The 11,017-nt window shown below is 48.3% G+C and overlaps 2 protein-coding genes across 4 annotated transcripts; one reads left to right on the plus strand and one right to left on the minus strand.

The window, feature by feature from the left end:
* Positions 1-1,414: 1,414 nt before the first annotated feature.
* On the plus strand, positions 1,415-6,800 carry Gnb3 (G protein subunit beta 3). Of its 2 annotated transcripts, none has more exons than XM_027951145.2 (9): positions 1,415-1,471; positions 1,732-1,770; positions 2,923-3,029; positions 3,109-3,172; positions 3,293-3,455; positions 3,542-3,608; positions 3,704-3,905; positions 5,626-5,842; positions 6,694-6,800. In XM_027951145.2, exons 1-9 carry the CDS (start codon positions 1,415-1,417, stop codon positions 6,798-6,800), a joined length of 1,023 nt encoding a protein of 340 aa, XP_027806946.1. The 2 variants fall into 2 exon arrangements, with proteins under 2 accessions (XP_027806946.1, XP_027806947.1); XM_027951146.2 differs by having other exon boundaries at positions 3,542-3,605.
* A 1,495-nt stretch (positions 6,801-8,295) lies between these two features.
* Cdca3 (cell division cycle associated 3) lies at positions 8,296-10,478 on the minus strand. Of its 2 annotated transcripts, XM_027951148.1 has the most exons (6): positions 10,424-10,478; positions 10,044-10,212; positions 9,686-9,815; positions 9,036-9,329; positions 8,798-8,898; positions 8,296-8,666 (listed from the first exon to the last, which is right to left on the minus strand). In XM_027951148.1, the coding sequence occupies exons 2-6, from the start codon at positions 10,161-10,163 to the stop codon at positions 8,511-8,513; spliced, it is 801 nt and encodes a 266-aa protein (XP_027806949.1). In that variant the 5' UTR covers positions 10,164-10,212; positions 10,424-10,478; the 3' UTR covers positions 8,296-8,510. The 2 variants fall into 2 exon arrangements, with proteins under 2 accessions (XP_027806949.1, XP_027806951.1); XM_027951150.1 differs by lacking the exon at positions 10,044-10,212 and having other exon boundaries at positions 10,424-10,460.
* Positions 10,479-11,017: the final 539 nt, after the last annotated feature.

Below are 11,017 nucleotides of genomic sequence, written 5' to 3' on the forward strand. Positions count from 1 at the left end.
ATCACAATTTCTGTGGTGGCTGGCCTGGGAGGAGACAGTTGTCTTGGGGCTCTCAGAGTTGGGACTGTGTGAGCCTGTGATTTGTCAGGGAAATCTCAGCCACCTGCTCCCTCATGCAAATGGACCCAAGCCCCTGACAGCTGTTCCTTGGGCCTCCAACTCTAAGCCCCATCTTCCCTCCCTGAACTTGGTTGAGATAGGGCGGTGTGATCCCTCTGGCTTCTGCTTTCACAGTCCCAGCAGGGCCCATAAGTCTAGGGGGCAAGGAGGGGGCCATGCCCCATCCTGGGAGCTGGGGACAGGTTTGTCCTCTCTTGCAGTCCTTCCTCTGCCCAAAGAAAGGGCAATTCTTTCTATCCTTCTCTCTGGATCCCCTGTACCTTTCTCCCTCCCTAGGATCAGGCCCAGGGGCAGCTGGTTAGGGTTTGTCGAGAAGAAGGATTATCCAGATCAGTCCCTTCTAATCTCAGCTCCTGTCTGTACCCTCCCAGATTCACTGTCCTCTTCCCCCACCTCCCTCAGCAGGGGAATACAATTTGGGGTGTTGACAGTGGGTCCGTCCATTGCCCTGATATCCTGGTTACTGGCCTGGTTTCTGAGCAGGCTCTGACTCCAAGATCTTGACCATAGGTGGGGGCTAGAGCTGAGGGGGCCACAGGAACTATGGCTTCTCCTGCTCCTCTCCCAAACCCTACCCTTAATCCTCACAGCTTTGCTCTGATCCATGGGGCCTGATGCTCTTATCTCTGCCTGCAGAGACTGACCAGGGAGGCACCCTTTCATCCCCTCCTCCCTCTCTAGGCTAGCTGTGCGGGGCCACTCCTCTTTCTAGCCCATATTCCTGCTCCCACCCCTCCTACAGGCTGGGCACAAGTCTCTCTAGAAGCCATACACCTTCCTCCCTCCCTATCCTCTCCCCCAGTCCCTGCCAGCTGATTTCATTTGCCTGAGTTGTTGGTTGTTGTCATTGGCCCTACCCTTCCCTGTCAGTCCCCCCCCCCACACACACACACCCAGCACAGTCAGGGCCAGGCCAGGCCAGCTTCTCTGGCAGCAGAGCGGGGCAGGTGACAGGCAGGCGTCGCAGCTGAGGGAGTGAGGAAGCGCCTGGGAACCGGAGCTGGAAACCTGGGATAGGTCCAGCCAGAGCCCAAGTAAGAGGGAACTGGCCGGGGCTCTTCCTTCTGGGGTTGGGGGGCCGCAAAACGGGCTGAAAGAAGGGCTGGGGTTGGAGGCATAGGACTCCAAATGGGAGGATCTAGCTGGGGAAGGGGTTCAGGCACCCTCTCCATAGTTTTCCCATTTACCATAGTGGGACCCAGTCTGGGGTGGGGTGTGAAGGACAGAAAAGTGGCCTGCCAAATCTGCCCCATGTTCCTGGCAGGAGCCGGAGCTACCCCTCTACCTGTCCGCCATGGGGGAAATGGAGCAGCTGAGGCAGGAAGCGGAGCAGCTCAAGAAGCAGATTGCAGTAACCCCAGAACCTTCTCATTAGGGACCCCAGAAAACTGAGGATAAGAGGGAGTGTGGCCTGGGGGAAGAGGGCTGGGTTCTCTCCTGTTTGACACCTCAGAGACCTCTGACCTAGAAGGGTCAGAGACTTTCTGAACTTGGATTTCACATTTGAGACTCCCCCAAAACCCAGAGCCCCATACCCATCTGCATCTGAGGCTCACACATGGTGACCCCCACCCTGCTTGTAGCTTTCCCTGATATCTGCTTTCCCTACAGGATGCCAGGAAAGCCTGTGCTGACACTACCCTGGCAGAGGTGAGATTCCCCTATTCCCCCAAGGGTAGGTCATGAGGGGAGAGGACAGGAGCTCCCTGACTAGCAACAAACTGGTGCCTGGGCTTTTTAGTACAGTGTGTTCTTGGAGTAAGGAAAGGCATTAATGAATTCATTCAACAAACATTTAGAGAGACCTGCTCTGTGACAGGTACCATATTAAATGCTGAAGATGCAGACATTGTTCCTATTCTCATCCAAAAAACAAGAGTGATGATAGGCCCTCTTGGGCCCTGGAGATGAAAGAAGTGAGAGGGCTTGGCAAATCATGAAGGCCACATAGATTCTAGTTGATGGTTATCTAAGACTGATTTCCACCAATTCTAAGATATGCATTTCTTAATTTTTTTGGGCATCTCTGAAAGCAAGATGTATCCAACAATTGGATGATGCCCTACAATTATTATTGATAGCACTTTTGCTTTCATAGTGGGACATAAAATAACGGTGCTTTTTAGAATTGATGGCATCTTAGATTGGATTAAATATGTTAATAATAGTAAATACTGTAGGCCAGACACTGGGCTAAATTGTTTAGGTGCATAATTTCATATAATTTTCATGAGAACTCTGCAAGATAGGTGCTATGATATGCCTCATTTTATACCTTGAGGAAGAGGGTAAGTAACTTGACCAAGATAACAAAACAAGTAATGGCAAATTGAGTCTGTTGATTCTGGAGCCCCAGTCTAAGTCTAGAGGCTGGCTAGCATTCAAGGGGCCTAAAATCTCAAATTTTAGGAGGTGAAATGCAGGGTCATAGTGATACCTGGGTACCCAGTTAGAAATGGCCATGCTGCAGTGGTGTGAGAGAGCAAGTGCCTACAGGCTTGGGAAAGCAAACTGTGTACATCTTTTCCCAAGTTCATTTTGGAAGCTTGAAATTGATCAAGGTGTGAGAATTTACATTAGAAAAACCTCTCCTTCCTCCCTGCAGTCTGGTGAAGTGTTGCTAAACACAGGCTACTGGTCATGCAAGCATCTGTCTCCCATAGGAGTCTGAATCACTTCAGGGCAAGGACTTATTTCTCTAAGGCCAGGGCTGGGAGAAGGGGGGGCTACCCTTAGAGCAGGAACTTGTATTGATCAGTGGCTGTGTCAGATATCTGATATCTAATCCCCCTTTCTCTGCAGCTGGTGTCTGGCCTAGAGGTGGCAGGACGAGTCCAGCTACGGACACGGCGGACATTAAGGGGGCACCTGGCCAAGATCTATGCCATGCACTGGGCCACTGACTCTAAGTGAGGCTTGAGAAGAGCCCAGAGGGGAAGGGGAGGCAGGGAAGAGAGGCGTAGATGACATGGGTTGCCCTTTCCCTAGGCTGATGGTAAGTGCCTCGCAAGACGGGAAGCTGATTGTGTGGGACACCTACACCACCAACAAGGTACCAGCCCTACCTATCCACCTCCACCACCACAATCTTCCTATGCCAACTCTCCTCTGCCCCTGAGCACCTGGAGCTCAGCTCAGTTCTCACCTCTGCCTGAATCTGCCCTCTCTGCAGGTGCATGCCATCCCACTGCGCTCCTCCTGGGTCATGACTTGTGCCTACGCCCCATCGGGGAACTTTGTGGCATGTGGGGGGCTGGACAACATGTGCTCCATCTATAACCTCAAATCCCGTGAGGGCAATGTCAAGGTCAGCCGGGAGCTCTCTGCTCACACAGGTGAGTGAGAGATCCTCTCTTCAGTTCAGGCCCCTGGCAGGTTGTGCCTCTGCAGCCTGGGGCACTGTCCTTCTAACCACCTCCAGGTTATCTCTCCTGCTGTCGCTTCCTGGATGACAACAACATTGTGACCAGCTCAGGGGACACCACGTGGTGAGGACCAAATGCTGTGGGTGCTGGGGCCTGGGAGACAGTCCTGTTTGGGGCACATGTGGCCTCTCAGTGATAGCTTACCTCCCTCTTGGCAGTGCTCTGTGGGATGTTGAGACGGGGCAACAGAAGACTGTGTTTGTGGGACATACGGGTGACTGTATGAGCCTGGCTGTGTCTCCAGACTACAAACTCTTCATTTCGGGGGCTTGTGATGCCAGCGCCAAGCTCTGGGACGTGCGGGAGGGGACCTGCCGTCAGACTTTCACTGGCCACGAGTCTGACATCAACGCCATCTGTGTGAGCACCTCTCCCTGTGCCCATTCCCGATACCACCTCACCCCACAACATACATTCCTTGCCTCCCCCAGAGCTCCCTTAGCCCCTTATTTTTTACTTCTTACTTTGAAATAATTTCACCTTATAGGACAATTACAAAACTAACAAAAGAAGGCTAAGGCAGGAAGATTGCAAGTTCAAAGCCAGTCTCATCCACTTAGTGAGAGCCTAAGCAACTTAGCGAGTCCCTGTTTCTCAATAAAGCAACTTAGTCACTAAGCAACTTAGCAAGTCCCTGTCTCTCCACATCAAGCTCAAGGGCTCAGTGATTAAGCACTCTTGGGTTCAATCTCCAGTACCCTCCCCCCCCCACAAAAAAAACTAAACTAACAAAAGAATTGCCAGGTACCTTTAAGTTAGACACACTGTTAACATTTTGCCACATTTACTTATCACTGTTTCTGGAGACACACACACATATATATATATACACATACATACCAGATATCTGCCCACTTCTTACTGATTCTGTTTACTTTTGTTTTGAGATGCTGGGGATTGAGGAATCCCTGTAAATGCTAGGCAACCATGGAGCCACACCCCCAGGGTCCTTTCTCTGGGTCTTTTGATAGTAGGTTGCAGACATCATACAACTTTACCCCTTAAATACTTCTAAAAAATAGGCCATCCTCTAATGTAGCCACTGTATAATTCTTAAAATCAGGAATTCAACATTGACACAATACTGTAGTATACATTCAAATTTAACCAGTTATCAGCCAAGTGGCATATGCCTATAATTCCAGTGACTTGGGAGGCTGAGACGAGAGGATCTCAAGTTTCTTAGCAATTTAATGAGACCCTCAGCAACTTAGTGAAAAACCCTGACTTAAAATAAAAAACAAATAGACCCGGGGAATGTAGCTCAATGGTAAAGTGTCCTTGGGTGTAATCACCATTACAAAAAAAAAAAAAAAAATTAACTGGTAATCAAAAAATGTCCTCAAAGGCAATGTGTTTTTCTGTCCAGGATTCAATGCAGAAACCTATGTATTTCCTATCACATTATTTTTTTAAAAAAATATTTGTTTTAGTTGTAGTTGGACACAATACCTTTATTTTATTTATTTATTTTTATGTGGTGCTGAGGATCGAACCCAGGGCCTCACACGTTTGGCGAGTGCTCTACTACTGAGCCTCAACCCCAGCCCCCTTATCACATTCTTTTAGTTTCTAACTAGAACCATTTACCCACCTTTCTCTTCCATGACATTAATACTTTCTTGAGTACAAATAAGTTTCTATACTTTCCCTCTGAGTTTATGTGAAGTCCCTCATGATCAGATTCATTTTATTTTATATAGCTGAACTGGCCCTATTCTTATACACCCTAACCAGCCCACTTGTGTAAAATCTGTGACGACCATAGCCCTTCTAGCTATGTGACCTCAGAAGAGCCCTTGTGCTCTTGCCTGCAACATGGGACTAACACCTGCCTGAAGCACTGTAGTAAGGATCAATGAAGGTGATGGGGGAGCTGTGCCTGAGCCAACATGTGATAAATTTCAGCAGTGAATAGCCAAGCTCTGGCTGCTTCTCACCTCAGGCCAGGGAAGGGACAGGCAGGTGGACTGAGAGAAAAAGCTTGCCCTGAGCAATCAGGTGGGGGCCAGAGAACAGGCAGGAGGGCAGTGGCTGCCTCCAGTCTGAGTCCCATCTGCTTTCCCACTCGTACCCTCAGTTCTTCCCCAATGGAGAGGCCATCTGCACAGGTTCAGACGATGCTTCCTGTCGCCTCTTTGACCTGCGGGCAGACCAAGAACTGACCAACTACTCCCATGAGAGCATCATCTGTGGCATAACATCTGTGGCCTTCTCGCTTAGTGGCCGCCTGCTCTTCGCAGGCTATGATGACTTCAACTGCAATGTCTGGGATGCCTTGAAGTGTGAGCGTGTGGGTAAGGACCCAGCCCCCAGCCCTCCTTCCCAGTTCTGTCCCTTCCTACCAGCAATCTTTATAGGTACCATATTACTACTGTGGCTGTTCCCTAATTACTGGATAACTCTACCCTAAAAAACCATCATCCCTTCTTCCCAATTTAGGACCATGTCTCCTCTCCTCCCCTGCCCAGTGGCATGGCTGCTCCCTGCTGGCCACTCCCACATCTGTGGACCTTGAATGTCCAGTATATTCTGGGTGCCTGAAGCTTTAAGAACATGCACTGAAGGGAAGGTTAGTCTCAGGGAGCCAAGGAAGAGAGTAGAACCACGATCTGAAGTGCCTGGAGCATCCTGTAGCCCCAATCTAGGGACTTGTCTTGGATCAGCCTGGCCTAGAGTTGAAGCAGATAAACTTCATTTCTTCAACTGGGAGAGACCAGGTGCTAAAAAACTTGGGCCTGAGAGTCAGGATCAAAATTCTAATTTGGTTGCTTATTGTCTAAGTCCCTTTGCACAAGTCACTTCTCTCTGGGCCTCATTTTCTTCATCTATAAACAAAGGAACTAGATGAAAAGGGTGTCCCTTCCCTATTTCCCCATTCCCATCAAGGTGACCCTAGCTTTTCTCATAGCACACAACACTTTGAACCTTTCCCTGTCTGCCCCACCCTACCCCCAACCTGAGTTCTAGACAGAGGAATTGGCCTCAAGAGTAATCCCTCCCCTTAGGGCTAATCCTCTTTCAGTTCTTTAGTCTCCTTCAGGGGCTGAGTCCAGCCTACCCCATCTACGGTTCCTGCATATACACACACACACACTACTTTCCAAGACACATGGGAGGATGGCTGATTCCCTTTCCTCCTCCTCAGGCATCCTCTCTGGTCATGACAACAGGGTCAGCTGCCTGGGGGTCACAGCTGATGGGATGGCTGTGGCCACTGGTTCCTGGGACAGCTTCCTCAAAATCTGGAACTGAGGCCTGTGGAAGGCCATGAAGATACTCAGCTGACCCCCGACACCTGATCTCTTTTAGGGTCTCTCTTCTATATCCCAGGGGCCATTCCCACTAAGCTTCTTCCTCTGAGGCAATGGGAGTATGGGAGTTTGCCTTTGGGAGGCAGTATCAGGGAAAAAGGGGCAAAGAACTGCCCAATCTCCTCCCATGGCTTCCCCTCCCCATAGTCCTTATAGCCTTTCCCTTGGGTGCAACCCTTACCCATTCCTTTGTAGGCCTAGAAGTTTTCCAAGGTGAAACCTCAGGCCCTAGGAGTCCTCCTCTAAGAGCCATTACTTTTGTACACAGCCCTGTGACTATGGCTCTAACACTGATAGACTCCTAGTCCTTTTCTCCTTCATGCTTTCTCCTTTTTCTATTTTTTGTTCCTCTCCCAAAGTACTTGTAATAAAATGTAGAACTCGGTACCTTTGTGATATTTGGCTTCCATTCCTCTTCCAAAATGACGTAGGTCCCACTTAAGGGAAATAAGGTAATATTGGTGATTTGATGAAGGCTGGATACTGTGCAGATTGTGTACAGGAAGAAGGCTGAAGGCAAAAGCTGTAGGAAGACCTGAGTGGGTCAGAGAAGAAGGTGGCTGGGGGTTTGTATGTGTACAGCAGTTCACTGTTGCCTACTGTAGTGAATACGTATGCATGTGTGTGTGTTGTGCAGGGTTAGATTATAAAAGGACTCCAATGCAAGGCTAACAAGTCCAGACTTTACTCTTCATATAATGGGAGGTTACTGAAGAGTTTTGAGCAGAGGAATATGATCAGTTATGCTTCTAAAAAAGAATGCCCTAACAGCAGTGTAGGCTGGTAGAATGGAAGGAGAGACTGGCACTCTGGAGATGAGGTAGGAGGCATGTGGCAAGAAATGCAAGAGAGACAGGACAGCACTGAGGATGTAGCTCAATTGCAGAGTGCTTGCCTAGCATGCACAAGGCTCTGGGTTGGATCCTCAGCATCTCAAAAAGTGACAGGACAGGAAGCAAGGGAGAGGAACTGGGAAGAGATTAAAGACATAAAATTATCAAGATTTAGTGACCAACTGCTAAGATATGGGATATTAAGAGGGAAGGATTTGATATGATGGCCAATGTTTGGGATTGGGCAGATGAATAGATGCTATTCACAAGGACAGGGAAGAGGGAATGAGAAATAGCTTTTGGGGAAGATCATAAATTCAATTGTAGATAAATTGACTTTAAAGTGCTTATAGGGCAGCTACTTAAGGATCAGGGTTAGAAAGAGAAAGACCTAGAAGTTACCAAAAACTAGGTAAACGATAGCTAAAGTTCTAGAAGTCAACACTTAAAAGAGAACAAGAGAAAAGGGCTAAAGAAAGAGCCTTGGGGAACACCATGACTTAAGGAAGGTATGCAAAAATGACTCAGAAGTATCAGTGGGGAGATACACAGGGAACACAAGGTTGCCATTCTACATACAGAAGAGCCATTGCAAGCTTTAGGTCTCTTAAAAGCATCATTTAAAATAATTTCCTTTAATACATAAGAAATATACAAGACAAAAAGTAACTCTGATAAAATTCTAAGTCCCAGAGTTGGTAGTTTTGGAGGAATCAAAGAAAATAAGCTTTTCCTCAGTCTCCCTGGGAAAGAAGGGGTGACAGGAAACAGAATATCACCGGGCCCAAGGTGAATCCAGTATAGGGGTGACACAGGGCCTAGCTCTCTACCAAAGCAAAGTGCTGGTTTTCCTTGTCATGGTCCTGGCCTTGCTCCCATGCTCGTCCTCCAGTTTTCAGAAGTCGTCCAGTTCCAAGAATGGCTCCTTCCTTTAATTCCCTAACATTTTCACTTAGGGGAGAAGGTCGCTTACCCTGCAAAAGGCAGTATGTGAGTTGGGGGAACAGGGGATAGATGTTGTTCAGGAGAGGGAAGACCTGGGTAAAAGGGTCTCCCACCCTCTATGTTGGATATCTTAGTAACAGCTTTCACCCTTTCTCTTTACCTGCCGTGGTGTCAGGGTCCCTGGGGAGTTGTCATCCTGCAGGATGGTGAGGGGGGATCTCCCTAGGACCTTGTTTGGTTTCCGTCTACTGCGCTTAGAACCTAGAGTAAGTAATGTGTTAAAGCAAGTACTCAAAATAGGGGGCTTGCAGTTTATTTTCCCCATACTCATCCATGTACATTATCCCAGGATATTATCCTATTTTCTCTTCCCTATACCTTGCCCTTAGATTTTATACCTGAAGATCGAGGACTCTCAGGGTCTTTTGAGAGCTTGTCTGAGCTCTGGCTGGCCACAGGGGTTTCTGTGGGATGTCTTGCATCCTCTTGGGAAGACACCTGTTTGGAAGGGAGCTCAGTGTCGTTCCAAGGTAGCACCTGGTCCTCAAGGGATAACTGGGTATCCAGAGGCAAGTCCAATTCAGAAGATGAAGGTACTCCCAGGGGCAGAACAGATTCTGGGGGAGGATCTGATTTGGAGGCTTCAGACTCAAATACTTCACTTAGCTCTCTCATCACTGGACTCTGAGGGTCTAAAGGAAAAAAAAAAATGACTTAAGTAGTAATCTTCTTTTAGGATACAAATTTATAATGATACAAATCATTCAGCAAGGAGGGAAAGATACAGGAACCTTAGGGCTTGTGTCTGGGTGGTTGAGGGAATGGGAAGAATGAAATCAAAGTGAGAGGGCAAAATGTTGATAAGAGTGAGATGCAAACTGGGGATGTAATTCAGTGTCAGAGCATGCAGTAGGCCCCAAGTTAGATCCCCAGCACCTCCCCCTGCTCAAAAAAAAAAAATGTCCTGAAAGGATGGCTTCATCACCTTGACTCCACCCAAGAATAATAAAGGATGGCCTCATCAACAGTCCCTGGGTCCAACACTTACCTGCACTGCTGGTCTTCATAGGTGTCCGTGCAATGCCAAGAGTAGGTGAGCGGGGATCTGAGTCCAGGGCCTGTTTTGGACATTTCAGCTGTTCTCCTGCTGGTAGGCTTGACTGTGGGGAGCTCTCCACCTGTCAGGACAATAGGCTAGAACAAGTCTGGGCCCTGATTTTCTTATCTCCTCCCCATTTTCCAGGCAGGAATTGCTAACAAGGCTCTCAGACATTCAACCTACCCCATGCAGAATGAGCATGTAAGAAAATAAGGCTCCGGTGGGGTGGGGGTATGAGGGCTCTCCCAGAATCAGGTTAGGCAGAGGCCTAAGGATTCAGTTTCTCCACCTTTTGATGGCCGAATACCTGGATGGGAGTGCGCTGAATGCCGGCACTAGGTGAACGAGGGTCCACTACTCGAGCCAGATGCTTGTTGTGCGGTGGAGCCCGCGCTGGAGTGACTGGGACGCTCTTGGCTGAGCCCATCTTCACTAGGGGCGGGGGCAGGGCCCGGCAAGGGTAGAGGAGAGGATGCCTGTGAAAAGTGACTCAAGTCTCAGCTTTTACTGCGACCATGTAGGACCTCTGACTCCAAATCACTCAATTTTTCAAGCTGAGGAACTTCCTAGTCACTGGCTCAGAGGCGTCTGCAGGGTAATGACTACTCTATGAGTCGTTTAGAAAAGGACTCATTCTGGGTCTGCCGGATCTTCTATCTTATTCATTAATTTACTCAAATCACTTACCTGGCCCCAACTGGACTTTTGGGTGCACACAAGCAAGCGCCAGACTCAACTCCGGAAGCTAGGAGTTTCAAACTTCCCGCCACGCCCCTCACCCTTACTCTATTGGCTGTTTCGACGTATGCTCCCATAGGCTTGCTACGTGAGACCCGCCCCCAAAGAAGGAAGCCATTGGTCTATGAGGATGTCTATCATGAGGACTGCGGAGGAAAGGGCTTGGTTTGCCCAAGGGTGACGCCTCCTTGGTAGGTGGGGACTTTTTTTATAATCGGTCTGTGAGCTGTACGTGGTGAAATTTTGATTAATGCCAGTCTTCACTGAGACCTCTAGTTTTAAACATAAATGACTTTATTAAATAAAATAGAACCATGAATGATTACGTTATTATTCACAAATTCAGATAGTTATGGTGGTTTTCTGAGACGAGATGGTAATCCTTATTGGTTGACGGAGTTATCACTCACGTTAACCCTCTCAAACTCCGCCTCACTGGAGACCTTCTGTTCAAATACCAAGAAAACAACCACCCTTATACTTTCCGATTGGACGAAACCCCAGGAAAGTTTCAGAAGTGGAGAGGTTTAAACAACCGTCGGT

Source organism: Marmota flaviventris, chromosome 3 (assembly GCF_047511675.1).
Source record: "Marmota flaviventris isolate mMarFla1 chromosome 3, mMarFla1.hap1, whole genome shotgun sequence".
In the NCBI taxonomy this organism is placed as follows: Eukaryota; Metazoa; Chordata; class Mammalia; order Rodentia; family Sciuridae; genus Marmota; species Marmota flaviventris.